The sequence below is a fragment of the Drosophila subpulchrella genome, chromosome 2R (assembly GCF_014743375.2).
Source record: "Drosophila subpulchrella strain 33 F10 #4 breed RU33 chromosome 2R, RU_Dsub_v1.1 Primary Assembly, whole genome shotgun sequence".
NCBI classification, from domain to species: Eukaryota; Metazoa; Arthropoda; class Insecta; order Diptera; family Drosophilidae; genus Drosophila; species Drosophila subpulchrella.
This window is the reverse complement of record NC_050611.1, coordinates 15,020,766-15,035,870: the sequence shown is the minus strand read 5'-3', so window position 1 is coordinate 15,035,870 and position 15,105 is coordinate 15,020,766. Positions and strand designations below refer to the sequence as shown.

The 15,105-nt window shown below is 39.1% G+C and overlaps 3 protein-coding genes and 4 non-coding genes across 8 annotated transcripts; all 7 read left to right on the top strand.

Annotated features, from left to right (window-relative positions):
• The first annotated feature begins 8,249 nt into the window (after positions 1–8,249).
• LOC119549723 (general odorant-binding protein 56d) lies at positions 8,250–8,881 on the top strand. The gene is made up of 2 exons (XM_037857961.1): positions 8,250–8,400; positions 8,469–8,881. The coding sequence occupies exons 1-2, from the start codon at positions 8,272–8,274 to the stop codon at positions 8,808–8,810; spliced, it is 471 nt and encodes a 156-aa protein (XP_037713889.1). The 5' UTR covers positions 8,250–8,271; the 3' UTR covers positions 8,811–8,881.
• A 1,130-nt stretch (positions 8,882–10,011) lies between these two features.
• On the top strand, positions 10,012–10,550 carry LOC119551397. 2 transcript variants are annotated; one of them, XM_037860726.1, is made up of 2 exons: positions 10,012–10,167; positions 10,221–10,550. In XM_037860726.1, the coding sequence occupies exons 1-2, from the start codon at positions 10,108–10,110 to the stop codon at positions 10,500–10,502; spliced, it is 342 nt and encodes a 113-aa protein (XP_037716654.1). In that variant the 5' UTR covers positions 10,012–10,107; the 3' UTR covers positions 10,503–10,550. The 2 variants fall into 2 exon arrangements, with proteins under 2 accessions (XP_037716654.1, XP_037716653.1); XM_037860725.1 differs by having other exon boundaries at positions 10,035–10,167; positions 10,215–10,550.
• A 763-nt stretch (positions 10,551–11,313) lies between these two features.
• LOC119550783 (thioredoxin, mitochondrial) lies at positions 11,314–12,039 on the top strand. Its single transcript, XM_037859715.1, has 2 exons — positions 11,314–11,609; positions 11,665–12,039. Exons 1-2 carry the CDS (start codon positions 11,437–11,439, stop codon positions 11,927–11,929), a joined length of 438 nt encoding a protein of 145 aa, XP_037715643.1. The 5' UTR covers positions 11,314–11,436; the 3' UTR covers positions 11,930–12,039.
• A 989-nt stretch (positions 12,040–13,028) lies between these two features.
• On the top strand, positions 13,029–13,102 carry Trnai-aau. Its single transcript has one exon. It is a non-coding gene; the product is annotated as a tRNA-Ile (tRNA).
• A 207-nt stretch (positions 13,103–13,309) lies between these two features.
• On the top strand, positions 13,310–13,383 carry Trnai-aau. The gene has a single exon. It is a non-coding gene; the product is annotated as a tRNA-Ile (tRNA).
• A 191-nt stretch (positions 13,384–13,574) lies between these two features.
• On the top strand, positions 13,575–13,648 carry Trnai-aau. Its single transcript has one exon. It is a non-coding gene; the product is annotated as a tRNA-Ile (tRNA).
• A 191-nt stretch (positions 13,649–13,839) lies between these two features.
• On the top strand, positions 13,840–13,913 carry Trnai-aau. Its single transcript has one exon. It is a non-coding gene; the product is annotated as a tRNA-Ile (tRNA).
• Positions 13,914–15,105: the final 1,192 nt, after the last annotated feature.

The window sequence follows — 15,105 nt, the reverse complement described above, 5'->3', positions numbered from 1 at the left end:
TGGTAATAGAGGCATTTACCCAAAGTTGATGCTTACGTGCCAGAACTTTGGACTTATATTTTATCAATATTTATTGCTGACAGCATCGATAATTCATGACCTACTCAAGCCATAGACCCGTGCCATGGGCCTGGGCTTTACGGAGAGAAAAGTTACCAGAGTAGACTCGTAAATAGTTACGCACGCCAGGCAAAACAAAATGTCAGAACGATTATTGCGGCCCATCGTCGCCTGCCAGGGCCATAACAGAAGTAAAATATTTAAATAGTAATAAATTCATAATGTCATCGTTTATACTGCTCCTGCTCCTATCGGGTTCCTCCCTACGATTTATAGACAATAATAACTGCAAACACGAAGCAGCGGGTGACTCCTCAAGTAGTTTGATTTCAGTTCAAGAAGATGGAGATGGAGGGCAGCTTTTTTTACCTGGTGAAAAAGTTGGTTGTCCCTAGAAGTTCCCCTTAGAAGAAGGAAATAAAACTGTTTTATTCGCAGACATGATAGGACGGGTGGGAGGGTCGCATGTGGCTCATATATAATATAAATATTAAATACTATATGGCATGCCATAAAAATATAAACAGCACATAAAACGACAATGAAAAACAATGGCACACGTTATTATGTGCCCGAAGAACTACGGTTAATGAAATGTCATCGGACCCGAGGGCTCAACTCAACCGAACTGAACTGAAATGCAAATGTCACGCGAAAAACCATTTGACGAGAACATTACGTTGACATAATAATAATGCCGTCAACCGTTGAAGGACTCCGACTTAAAGCCAAAAGCTCGGTTAACAGTCATATGCAAATTTTACGAGTTTCTCATGACCAGTCATAAAAGCCAATTTATTAGCTATGAGAAATTAAAAAGAAAAACAATTAAATAAGAGCAAAGCGTGAATTTGATTATGGTCAACGTTTTGGGAATTACCAAAGCAGAAATTTGATTCCCTAGAATTTCAATTAGACCAAAAGACTAAGGGTTATATTGAGAACTTTTCTGAAGTTTTTAACAAAGAATTCATTTTTTTTGCCGAATTTATTATCGTACAAAATTCGTTCTTAAAAAAAAAACAATGTATCATAGTTACTAGGTAAAAAGTTCCTTTTTGGAACTACGAATATTGATTTATAATACCTTTTAATCGTATGCAACCCTTTTAAACTTTATTATTTAAGTTTATCAATAATTTGTAAACTATTCCATAGGCTCTTGTCCCAGTCACTGCTGCTGATAAATATCAATAATTTAAAGATAATAAATGCAAAAGGCCTCCTATCATGGCAGCTGTGTAATTAATTATAACCAATGGCGAGATAGGATCTCCCGCTCCTGAATTCGCAAGGCTAGCAAAAAGCTACAGAAATTCAATTAGGCTTATCCCATGCAATAACAACACCGCAAGCAACAACAAGAGCTACAGAACAGCTGCAACACCTGCGCAATTAATTAGTGTTTGCCGCATTAATTTCAGAAAATAAAAAGAGATGGCCCAAAGGAAACCATAGCCACCACCAGATAGGATGGGATTCGGCCGGGATAGGCACCCTTTAGGGTCAGAACCCGGTGTGGCTAATAAATTCGGAAAGCATCCTTGGCTTTCCACAATTGGAGCGGAAAATCCTCAATGGGCCAGAAAGCCAGTGTAACACTAAACCAGGTAAATCAAATAAAGCAAATTCAGTTAATTTAAATTATAATGAGACCACGATGGCGGGGGCTAAGCTGAGAATACTATTTGCTGATGGAAAGATGAAAAGCAGGCGAAAACTTGTACAAATATGGTGTGCGTATTTGTATTAGCCAAGTGGAATTTAAATTATGAACTCTTCTACAAGAAATGGCTACTAGAACATTTATAAAAATAAACAAGGGAGAACGCTATAGTCGAGTACCTCGACTATCAGATACCCGTTACTCAGCTTAAGCGACCAAAGGGAAATGGAGATATGCAAGCAGCAAAGCGAGATTTAAATGCGCCACCTACCGGCGGAAGACAGATTTAAGCGTTGTGTGCGTTAGGGTAGGCGTGACAAATTCATTGTTCAATAGAATAAGTTAGCCGCGCACTTTGCTCTCTCTGAGCGCCGGCAGTGCTTTTCTCTTTGCCGCTAAGTTCGGCCGGCAACTATTTACATACACACACATACACGCGTAAAAACATTTCGCACTGTCTGGCTCTGACGTCATAGCTTTTTTTCTTGGGAGGTTTGTGGGCGTTAGAGTGGGCGTAGAAAAATTTTTTTTGGGTCAATCGATAGGTATGGACAAGACTAATACATTTCAGTTAAAATTTTCTATCTAACATCATAACTGTAGGAGCCACAGTTTTGGGCGGTTTGTGGGCGTTAGAGTGGGCGTGGCACTCTACTGAAACAAACTTGCGCTGCGTAAGAAGCTCAGGAATCTGCTCGCCAAATCTCAATAGCCTAGCTCTCATAGTTTCCGAGATCTCAGCGTTCATCCGGACAGACGGACAGACGGACAGACGGACAGACGGACAGACGGACATGGCTAGATCGACTCGGCTAGTGATCCTGATCAAGAATATATATACTTTATGGGGTCGGAAACGCTTCCTTCTGCCTGTTACATACTTTCCGACGAATCTAGTATACCCTTTTACTCTACGAGTAACGGGTATAAATATATGGTAATTTACATTAATCATCACAAAAGGGAGTCTTAAAATAATGTGCATTGAAAGTATGTTACAATCCATCGGATAATCTTTTCCCAGGGCTCGCAATAAAAATGGAAAAGATATCATAATTTCCACTTCTATAATTTGTTTACGATTATGGCCGCATGCAAAATAAAACGCATTTAAGTAATTAAGTCATAAAAAGAGTGGCGTGCTGGGTTGGCTCCTTCATAAAAACCAGGCCGCTTGCAATAAAATAGCAAAAACAAAACAATTAGGCAATTAAATGTCTTGGTACTACCAAAAATTTTCGTTTTGGTAACAAAACGCGTCATAAAATAAGCCAAAATATACTCGGCCCGCGGGAACTGTGAACTGATGGGGGTCGGGTTGGCCCTAAAAATGGATCACAAATGGGGGAAATTATGTGAAAATGTCTGCTCTGGCATCTGCCTTTGTCTCCCCCTACCATTTCCCAATAAAAACGCAAGAAAAAGGCGAATGCGTATGCGAGTGTTTTAGTAATATTTATTGAATTCCAGTTAACGAACCCAGAACCGATGGAGCGTTGGATAAGGGACAGTGTGTACGAGACCCAAAAGGGGGAAAAATAGGGACGGGGCCATGGAGTCAAGCAAAGCTTACAAAGCTTTTCAACGCACATTTTCCAAACACCCGGGGAATCCCCCCACCCCAAATAGCCGGAAAATTCCGAGCTCTGCAAAATGAATTCTTTTGTGACAAGTTCAATTCGGTTGAGGGGCCAGTCAGTGGCTGGGATGCGGAGTTCATATGGAACTCCGGGCGAACTGTTGCTGCTGCTCCTCCAACCATCCAATCCTCCAATCTTCCTGTCATATGGCGCATCAAAGACGGCCAGGTGAAGGAATGCAGTGCTCTGCGTTCTGTAAGAAATTGAAAAAACCCAACTGGAGGGAAGCTTCGGCGGCTTCCCGATGATGGGAAAAATGGAAAATCTCAAGCTGCGAAAATCAGCAGCAAACGCGTTGCTTTCGCTCGCATTATTGTCATGCTGCTGTGAGGATATTTTCCTGTGCGCTTGGAATTTTTAATAAACGTTAAAGTTTATAACATTCTCCGCTCAGCGTAATCTGTATGCCACATACAGTATATATATCGACGCGGGAAGCTTATCCTTGAAGGAGAATACAACGGCGTCTTGACTCCATGAAACTGCAACCAAAAAGGTAATCCAGGGGCATAAAGAGCCTCACATAAAACCGACTAATTAGGCAAAGCATCTAATTAGAGACGCACAACAAGGACATGCGTCCTTTGTGCCGCCTCGTAAAAGCCAAAGCCCCCAAATGACAGCGTCGCTAAAAATTCTTATCGCCGGCACCAAAATTAAGCCCCAACTGGGGAGCAGAACCAGAAAAGCGAGGAAAAGCAACAAGGAAAGTCCGGAAAAATTTATTGTGGCAAAGGTTAAAGACGCGCGCCATGTTAAATGTGGAAATTGTTTAATCCACTCCAATCCAGCTCGGCAATTACAATTACAGGGTCCGTGGTCAGCTGCATGAAATTGGAACTCTGTCCGAGGGATACGAGATAAACTTTATACGAAAAAGGGCAGACCCGCTCAGGAAAAAAAGGAAAAACCTGAAAGTAAGGGAAAAACCTATTTGCATTTTATTTTCTTTGTAATTTGATGCTCGATTGCTTTTTTTAGTGTGTAATGAGGTGGGCTGCAAATGGGTTTAATATACACATTCCACTAATGCCAGACGGGAAACTTGAAAGAACTTATCACACGCATGGTTGGTCCTTTTTCCATTAAGCCGCCGCGGAAACTTTTAATAGGTAATTCTTACAAATCGATTTAATTTTTGTCCGTATAATACGAATTATATCTGGCTTTAATAATTGTATTAAAGTCAATAGCGAATATTGGAAACTAATTAAAATGTAGAAAGAGACGCAAATTTTAAATTAGCATTTTTAAATTCGCTCTTTAAATTTTATTAGTTGAAATAGGGGAAACATTTTTATGCCCAATGATTGTTTTTAAATTTTTACTGGCCCAAAAATATTCTAATAATGGAGAAGAGCCTGTGGCTTCCATTCGGAAATTTCCATTCCGTAGCACGCACGATTGCATCCACAAAATACCCGGAGAATATTTAGGCGCCCTAAGAGGAAACTGCCATTGCGACGTGCAAATTGATCAAAATAAATTGCATAAAATATTCCATTTACGTTCCCATTCCGAGCGGAGTTGCCCCGAAAATTATTGTAAGCATCTAATGCAATCAGAAAGTGTTGCAACGCCTTGGGGCAGATGGGCCAAAACAATGCCATTAATTTGCTTCCCAACTGGCCGGCGATTCTGTTTTGAGTTATGCCCGGAATTTGTGATAAGCTATCCGGATTACGGACTGAAAATACCAAGGAGACTGAGCTTTCTTTTCCGGAACTTGCCAGGGGAGGGGGGAAAACAAAGAAATTATTTTAGCACTCAGGCGGATACCTCTTTTCAAGCTGTTAAAATAATTAGTGGGAAATGGCAGCCACCCCACACCCACAATCCAGGTGCAAAGCGAAAAGTAAAGCTTGGCCGAGAGCAGGTCTGTTAAATTTGGAACTGCAACAAAAGAGTTGATTATTTACCCACGTGCACAAAGTTCTCCTCACGTGCACTTCCATATGCAAATACATCAGCCAGTCATTAAATTAATTAAAAAGAGCTCTTTCCGTGAAATGACTGTGCGAAAACTTTAATTTGCACCAGGCTCCGGTGAACCGAGTATTCCGTTCGGGTGTTTTCTGAACCATTTCGACAACACCAATTAAACCCAAAAATTTTTGGCTTCATCCTAGGCCTATCTATGCAATTTTCTGAAACATTTTAACAGCACCAATTGGCTTATTCTAGGCTCTATCTATACATGAGTCTAATGATAATTATACCAGCTTAATTTGTTTTCACACATAAAAATGGAAATCATTTTGATAACGTCACACTACCTTTATTACTTAACGATAGTGTGATGAATTTGTAAATTTTTATTGTAATACAAGGCCACTATTAAACCGAAAAGCAATACGCACATGATAATTACTATTTCATGAAGTTCGCCATAAACATATAATTACAGATTTCCATATAGTGAACTTTGTTATAATATTTATGTCAGGTTTGGCCTTTAGGGCAATAATCACCAGCGTAAAAGTACTCTTAAAAGGTTATCTAAAGATGAGAACAACCCTTAGATGTGGGACAAATATTCTTTTCTCTGGAAACTATCCCCAAATATTTTTGGGGAGAGTTCAACGAACTGGCGCCCCCAAATGCGGGAAACCCCAAAGGAATTGTCCTACAGTTTCTGAAACTGATAATTCTCTTTCAAAACCTCCCACATGTCACGGGGTAGGCAATAAACTGAGGCGTAAGATTTGCTAATAACAATGATATAAGACATTTCCGCAAATGAGTATATAATAAAGCTAATGGAAAGTTATGGAGCCTGGGGGCCAAGACGGAAGAGATTCTTTTCGGGGTGGCATTACAAACATAGATACAAACCACCAGACAATTAATGGGATGCCGTTTCATTACATGGCACTCAGACATTCCTCAATATCGAATTGATTAAATTTCACACTGAAAAATAATGTCGAGTGTTGAATTTATGGCAAAGCAATTTAGCGTTATCACCTGGAATGCTCGGAATGGCATTCCGTTTGCAAATGCTTCTTACCTGCACACATTGCAGAACTAAACCTTTTCGGAGAAATGGGTAAGGGTTTGGGGCCAGACTTAATGGTCTATTAAGGTGTTTGACCGACGATTTAAATGCAATTAAATGGAAAGTCTTCCAATTCCATATAATAGGCAGGGGGTTCCCATTAAAATAAATGAAATTGCCGAAAAGAGTGGCTTGTAAAAATGATAAACACATTAAATGGGTGCCGGTTGCCATCAATAAATGCCCTCCACTGACATTTATTTATGAACGCTAATAACTTTTAAAGCTTTTCATTTAACTCAAATACAAATGGCCACCGCTGAAACTTGATGGACTGGGATAATGGGGCGAGTCTGACATGTTTTGGCGGTTACTTTTTGCACACACACACTTGGCCACAAACACAGGAGCACAAAATGTCAACTTTTTGCCAACCGAAAATTGTCAAATGCACAGAATTTTAAGCGCCATACATTTATGTTGATGCGGTTTAAAAGTTTTTTAATTACATTTGCAGGAGTCCCGAACCACCCACCGAAAAAACAACTACAACAGCCAGATCCTTTTGGTCCACCCATCCGAAAAACACATCCACACTCGCGTCATTCAGAGTATATTTTACGCTTTATGATTGTATTTGGCTGGGAAAATGTTTAAAACTCATTTAATTTGATACAAATTAGAAACGATAACACACTAAAGTGAGCCGTTGTTCTTGTTGTAGAAGCGATACTCCTTCTAATGTGCACTTTTTACTTGTTTCCCTTTTTTGTCACCTATTTTGACACTAATGGTGTGTGTGGGTACCAAAAATAAGAGGAATGCTTGTTGATTATGCTTATTTTAAAACATTTTTTTATTAACAGCTACTTTGGTTTTATATAAAGGTATTTTAAAATACAAATGAGAAATTAAGTAAGCACTGGTAAGTGAAGGTTTACCTTCTATAGAGCTGGTGAAAAAGAAAAAGGTTTTTAAAAAGCTGTTTTTAAAATAAGAGGATTTTCTTTTTATTCAAAACCATTTAAGTTGTGCATATTAAATGGTATGAGCTATTGCAAAGGTCAACAACAATATTCCTTTGATCTGGAAAGGTAAAATAAATTTCATTAGCTACACAGCTACTTAATTATTTTCACAGCTTAAAATGTTACATTCCTATCTTTAGCTTGGCGAATCTCGGTTTTTAGAGAGGCTACATGAAAATGATCATTAACTGATGACATGCCGAACTCGTTTTTTGCATACACATTAACCCATTTAATTTCAGCATTAGCCCCACATTTTCGACACCCACTCACACACTCGTCCTCTTGTCACTTGCTTGTCAATCATCCATCAAAAGCCCCCCACAAACCCATCAGGACTGTGAAATCTCTGGGCTACTTATCTTCACATTGGATGCTCGCAGAAACAGAAACTAATTGCTAAAACGCCTTGATGCCTGTGTAAGCAGTGGGGATTATGTAAAGACACAGGCAAGAAAGTAGAATCCTATCTCTAACCCTGAATCATAAAAATGTTTAGACAACAAACTGAGGCTGGGCGGGTCATCATTCATTGGGCCCAAACAAATATGGCCAGGCCAACGAGTGAATGCTATCACTTTTTTGGGATCTAGTTTGACCCAAATGTGTGATGGTTCATAGCTAGGAGCTGGGGTGGCTTAATCCCTGCTGACTTAGGATACTTTAAAGCACAACGAAAATTATTAATAAACTGCAAAGTGTTCGGAAGCTTAAGCTTGGCTGATTGAAAACTGAAAAGATACATGAAAGTGACACCAAGACTAAAACTGCCAGTCAGCATGGTGAGGTTGTTTCTCCACGAACCCAAGTTAGTGGGTTCCGTTAACTAAATATGGTAATCAGCTTAGGGGCTGTAGTCCATCATCTCGGATCGTATAAATGCTGGCTGCCCGCAACATTAAGCCAACAGTTTCCATTCCAAAAGATTCTAAGCAACTCCCGATCAGCATCATGAAAGTATTCATCGCTCTCGTCGCCTTTGCAGCTCTGTCCTTTGCAGCTGCTGTGGTAAGAGATTCTCAAGAGATGCTGGTTCTTAATAGAGATTATATTCCTTTCTTTTCGTAACCCTTCAGGAACTCTCGCCGGCCCAGATCGCCGAGGTGAGGCAGAGGGCCAAGGCCTGTGCCGAGCAGGAGGGAATCACCAAGGAGCAGGCTATTGGCCTTCGGGCCGGCAACTTTGGGGACTCCGATCCCAAGGTAAAGTGCTTCGCAAACTGTTTCCTTGAGCAGAGTGGCCTGGTTACCAACGGTCAGGTCAATCCCGATGCGGTTCTGGCCAAGCTGGGTCCCATTGCCGGGGAGGCAAAGGTCAAGGAGGTCCAGGCCAAGTGCGACTCGATCCAGGGAGCCGATAAGTGCGACACCAGCTACCAGCTGTTCAAGTGCTACTACGAGAACCGCGCTGAAGTATAAGTCAAGATATGTAACCTGGACATGGTCATTTTTATGAACTAAATAAACACCCTTTACTTGAGCTGCAATAAATATTTGGTATTTATATAAACACATTTAAATCATATCTGGTCTGGTTAGTATATGAGTCTTTCGTTGTAAAAGAACAACCCATTAGAAGGTTACATAAAAAGTCACCTATATTTCGTTTGTGGAAAAGCAAAAGAACTCTGTTGACAAAGCAATCACCAAAAATATATAGTTTTAAACTTTAAATGGTGATTTAAAAGTTAAATGTTTTTTTTTAAAGTGTTAGAAGTCTCATTTGAATCCTAACATTTTGGCAACAGGGGCAAGAAAGTTTCACTCCAAAACTTACAAACATTTAAATCTTTTTTATTCAGAAAAGGACATTTTAAAAACATTATTTAAATTTTATATATTGCCTTAAAAACAATATGTTATATTTAGTTACAATGATTGAAGAGTGGACTGAACGTTTCCAAACATTTTAAGAAATCAAAAAGGAATTTAACTACCTTATATAGGGTTACCTTAATAATTATCGACTTTTTGCACAGCTTGATCAAATAACCTATAACCTATAAAAGATTATTATTCCCTAAATGAAAACACACAAGTTAGCACTACGACGTGGTTTTATAGCGAACATAAGTTAAAGGACAGGGATCCATATATGGACCTCTGTTTAGGGGCTAAGGTTCGTCACCTCGTGTCTTATAGATGTGGCTAAACAATTGGTCAATGTAATTTAGCAATTGTGATCTGAACCTTTAGCATTATGAAGTATTAACACATCTAATCTTTCGCTGTTATTGCTGACGAAAATTGAAATCAAGTTTTAAGAAATAATTAAATTGCACACTTTATTTTACCTTTAGCCTAACTAAAAATTCCCGGGGCTTACGATTATTCTAAAGGTTATTCTTAACCGCAACAAATGTTAAATCAATTTAGAACATTCTTGAAATCCTTGACGAGAGTGAAGAATCTAGTTTAAGTATCTGAAGGTAAGAAAAATTTGATTTTGGAGTAATACAGTCGACCGCCTTATATCGATCAATGATAACGATATGCTACTATCACTAAAACAAAATATTGGTTGTTGACACAATAAAGTTTACATTTTAAAATTGTGCGAAATGTATATTAAGAATAAATTTGTTCAAGCGAAATTTACCAGGTTGTACTGGAACGATAAATTAATCATTAATAGGCGTGCAATTTGTCGGTAAAATGAATCCATTTAAAGCACGTCCGCAGCATCTGAAATCTGTATAGAAGCACAGCCGGCGAAATGAAGTGGTCTCTTGTTTTGGTATTTCTATTTGGCATCCTAGCTATGACAACTTCTAAGGTAAGTAAAAACCTTTTTGGACATTGTATTTTTCTATTTCTTAAAAGTTACAGCCCCCAATAAATTGGCGGAGGGACTTTAAAACTACGCGTGATTGTGAAAGACAAGAAAATGTTTCATCGATTGACGCTTACGAAGCTGTATTTTTAAAGAAAAACGAGCCCGTAGATTACAAAGTCAAGTGCTTTTTACACTGTGCCATCGAAGAATCGGTTAATTTCATACAGTCTTTTAATTTAGTACCGCTAAGAAAGGTCGATAACTGCATGTTGATCAAGGATGAGGATAAGTGCGAGGAGGGCTTGATGAAGTTTAAATGCTATTACAAAAATTAGGTAATTTCAACTTTGACTTAAAAATAAAGTTTGAATTTCCAAATCCAATGCTTGTGTTGTCGATAAGGAAAAAGCAATAACGATAAGGGATGTCTTAAGATGGATTGTCTTTTAGGGATTAAAGCAGAAGGCTGGCGATCTCCCTGAAAAATAGAAGGTCAACTGATTCAGGCATAATACTTTGAATATATAGTAAACAAAACTCAACAAATAAATGGTTCAGAACATTTTTTCTAAAATATTAAAAATATAAGTCACTTACCGAGAAAAAAAACCGTTCTCATCAGTCTCGATTTCAGTATTTCCGTACTTAATACTAGGCCAAGCGCGATTTTACTAAAGTTTTCTCTGTTTCGAGGAGGAATATTCTCAAATTCAAGCACAAGCATTCTTGTTTCCAAGGGTAAGCGCTTTAATTTTCCAGAGTAAATCGTTTATGATTTTACTATAATATCTCTCTTATCGAGACGAAACTGTGATTGCTTTTAAGAGCGATTCCCGCTCTATTTCAGTATTCTTGATTTTAAGAATATTTTCTTCTCGATTTCAGCCATAACCCTGTCCCGATCCCAGATTAAATATTTTGAAAAAATTAAAAAATGTTTTAGCATTTCTTAATGGAATCTAGAGGGATCATCTGAAATAATGAGATCAACCCAGAGCTACCAAAAAAAATCCTTGAAAGAATGTTTGGCCTTTGGGAATTTATTAAAACAAGCGCATAAAAAATGTCATTCCATTAATGTATGTTTTTTTGTGATCAAGCAACCATTGAATTTAACTTTATGCCGAAAAGGGCTTTAGAGTAATTTTCATTATCCAGTTGATTCAAAAAACTCAAACCGTTAGCACACCTTAGCCCCCAAAAATTTTGGATCAAAATTTGCCTGAAAAATTATTTATTTCGGTTAAAATTAAAGCTGTTCGCGAGAAGATGTCGAGCTATAGACGACTGTACCGCGCAGAGCGTCTCATGAATCTGCTGAAGGCGAGCCGCGGAATGACCAGCACAGGCAGGCAACCGATCTTCGATGTGGAGACCAGAAAGGACTTTGAGCAGCGGGTGATAAACAGTGACCGACCGGTGGTAGTGGATTTCCATGCCAGGTGAGCTCATTACCCAGTTAAATCCTTTTTTTAACCAAAGTATCTCTTCGAACAGCTGGTGCTGTCCTTGCAAGGCTCTGGCCCCTCGACTGGAGAACATCGTGTCCGAGCAGGGCGGTCGTGTGAGGTTGGCCCGCGTCGATATCGATGAGCACGGGGAACTGGCCATGGACTACAACGTGGGATCCGTGCCATCCCTGGTGGTCATCAGCAAGGGCAAGGTGGTAAATCGTATGGTTGGCCTACAGACCAGCGATTACATCCGCAAGTGGCTCCATAAAGTGGTGCCCCAAAAATCATCTGCGGATGTGAAGAACTAGATCAGCATGTCAATCGAGAGTGGAAACACGTTCTTTGTAGGCTCGCTTTAAGTTCGATTAAACCATGTTCACGGCAACACGTTTTTAATTAAATTTCGATTTAACAAGTCGTCTGCTGGCGCCTCACCTATCGGGTTTCTACACAGTGGAAAATAATATATAATTTGTCTTTCGCAAATTGTTTAAATTCTTTCTTTCGATTCACCAAAATCTACTTTGTCATAGTGACAGTTTAATATTTGGTGGTACTTATTATTATTATACATTATATATCTAGATATATTTAATTCACAGGCCCGTTTAAAGAAATGGAATTGAAGCACAATTCTAAAATTTATAATTTATTTACGTTTACGGCTAAAGCTCAGTTTTTAGTCACGAATTTAATGCTTAAATTGTACGATTTTCGCTCAGTGTGCCTTTTGTTCAAATAGCTTGGCTCCCGGTGGCGGCAATTCAAAATGCAAACAAAGTCTCGTCTCGTGCTCAAACAATTTGCGGATCGGCGCCGGTGGACAAGGGGCGTGGATGGGTGGGAAAAGGATATACTGGCAGCAACAAATACAAAACATACACATCTCAATTGTTTGCGTATTTGTTTGCCAAAAACAACAAACTTACCCGCTCTCCGTGGCCATGTGTGCTTTTGTTGTGTATCCCAGCCTGTCTAGGCGATGGCAATGCATGGGGGAATGTCTCTAATTGATTTTGGTAATGTTGCTTTTTAATGAAGTGTCACAAATGTGTTGCTTGCGATGATGCATGTGGTGTCGAGCAGCATTAAACTCCCTCAGGAGCGCAAAAGAAACACAATTAATGCCGTCTACAGTCAGTGGTAAATTAATTATAAATACGACTTAAATTGTCTACATACAGAAAAAAACTCATACCATTCTATTGGGTTTTAATTAAAATGTGTTTTACTGCATGGTTGCGCCTCATTCCAAAGAATATGAACAAAAACTAAAAATATTATATTAATATGCTATTTACGGATAACTTTGATAAGAACCCCCTCGTCAGAGCAATACTGATCTATAAATAATGAAAGAACTACCCCGGGCTGGAAATCAGGCACCGAGACTGCCAGCGTCACGAAGGCCCATTAGCTCAGTTGGTTAGAGCGTCGTGCTAATAACGCGAAGGTCGCGGGTTCGATCCCCTCATGGGCCACATGATCATTTTTTTAAATTTTCCAATATCGAATCGGAAGATTAATCAGAACATAAAAACATTTAAAGATTAAATTTTTGTTATATTTTAAAAACTTATCACTTTGTAGTGCGACATTCTGTCGTATTCAATAGATAAATATATACTTAATAAAGAATTAACATTTTTTAAGTTAAATAGGTTAAAAAACCAAGATGGCGTCAACTAGGCCCATTAGCTCAGTTGGTTAGAGCGTCGTGCTAATAACGCGAAGGTCGCGGGTTCGATCCCCTCATGGGCCATACCTATTTTACTTCCCCAGTTTTTGATCGTATTGAGCAAAGCACGGAATCGTTTAGAGATCAATATTAAAAGAAAAATCCTTCCATTTTATTTTGCCATAAGCCACCGACTCCAGTAGGTAAATAAAAAAGTTAAAATTAAAACTTGTTTTTAAATCAAATACGTTTTAAAATCAAGATGGCGTCATCTAGGCCCATTAGCTCAGTTGGTTAGAGCGTCGTGCTAATAACGCGAAGGTCGCGGGTTCGATCCCCTCATGGGCCATACCTATTTTACTTCCCCAGTTTTTGATCGTATTGAGCAAAGCACGGAATCGTTTAGAGATCAATATTAAAAGAAAAATCCTTCCATTTTATTTTGCCATAAGCCACCGACTCCAGTAGGTAAATAAAAAAGTTAAAATTAAAACTTGTTTTTAAATCAAATACGTTTTAAAATCAAGATGGCGTCATCTAGGCCCATTAGCTCAGTTGGTTAGAGCGTCGTGCTAATAACGCGAAGGTCGCGGGTTCGATCCCCTCATGGGCCATTAAACATTTTTTGTATCTTAATTTTTAAATTATTTATTTTATTTTCCAAACGAATTCACAATTAAAATTGTAAAGTAAGAGTGTTGACAATGTACAGTCCGCAGTAAAGTTTGTTTGTGCCGCACCCACAAAATAGATTTGCCGCAATGTAATTGAGTATTTGTATTCAATTAAGACTTATTTCAATATTTGCATAAATTCAGCAGACAACCAGCAGACAGGAGTGCCGAGTCGAGTTGTGTCGAGTGGTATGCAGTCCAGTTGAGTCCTCGAGCGGATATAAATCCCTCATATGCTCGGGCATAATTTGGTGAAACGAAACTTGGACAAACAGTTGAGATTCTGGAGGATGGCGAGTGGTTGCTCTTCGGCGTGGACAACACCAGGACGAAATCTATGGGGATGTCCACGAGGTGTGGGTGCATGTGTGCACACTGTCTGATTTTGACAGCCCGCATAAAGCGAGCAAAGGACTCTGGTCCTCGCTGCCTAGGTAAACACTCGCTGAAAGGGCCAGCTAAATGCATTACCCCCCCTGGATTTTCTTCCACCAAACCGACCCAGAAACTGGCGACACAAACTGCAACAAATATTAATTTTTATTATGCAAACATTGCTTTAATTACATTATTTTTGCGTACACGCCCGGCAAACAAACTTTCCCCACTTCACGTATGTGGCCAGCTCTTCAGTTCCCCTCATCGCCCTGATCAATCACTGGAAAATTGGATTTTCATATGTGCTGCACTGTCCCGCCCTCTCTCTTTCTGTCTTTCCCCATCTCTTTCGGTCTCAGTTTATGCAATTTCCGATACCCACCGTTGCCTTGTGGCGGCAAAAATCAATCGCTGCCCCTCCCACAAACAGCAGTCGTCCATCGTTTGACAAGCACAAACACAAACTTAATCAGTACCCATGGATTGGTCAATAATTTTTAAATACGAATCAAGTGTTAACTGGGGGCTTAATTGTGGGTTGGCCACCGAGCGGGCTATAAAAAACCCAATCACGTTTGCTTTTTATTTGAGAAAATTTAAATTTGTTAAAGGCTTACGCAAAAAAACGGTTCTGACTTTAATTCGATGCTTTTTGCTGGACTTTATTGGACCAATTTTTTGTTTTGTTTGGTGGAAACAAATGTTTTTTGCCTGTTAACAAAATTATTACCGTTAATGCTTTAAAGAACATTTA

Bases quoted from the DNA above. Each gene is read 5' to 3' on its own strand.
- LOC119549723 (XM_037857961.1), top strand. From the start codon at position 8,272: ATGCTGGCTGCCCGCAACATTAAGCCAACAGTTTCCATTCCAAAAGAT. The intron at 8,401-8,468 runs GTAAGAGATTCT...GTAACCCTTCAG, and splicing joins TGTCCTTTGCAGCTGCTGTG to GAACTCTCGCCGGCCCAGAT.
- LOC119551397 (XM_037860725.1), top strand. From the start codon at position 10,108: ATGAAGTGGTCTCTTGTTTTGGTATTTCTATTTGGCATCCTAGCTATG. The intron at 10,168-10,214 runs GTAAGTAAAAAC...ATTTCTTAAAAG, and splicing joins TAGCTATGACAACTTCTAAG to TTACAGCCCCCAATAAATTG.
- LOC119550783 (XM_037859715.1), top strand. From the start codon at position 11,437: ATGTCGAGCTATAGACGACTGTACCGCGCAGAGCGTCTCATGAATCTG. The intron at 11,610-11,664 runs GTGAGCTCATTA...CTCTTCGAACAG, and splicing joins GTAGTGGATTTCCATGCCAG to CTGGTGCTGTCCTTGCAAGG.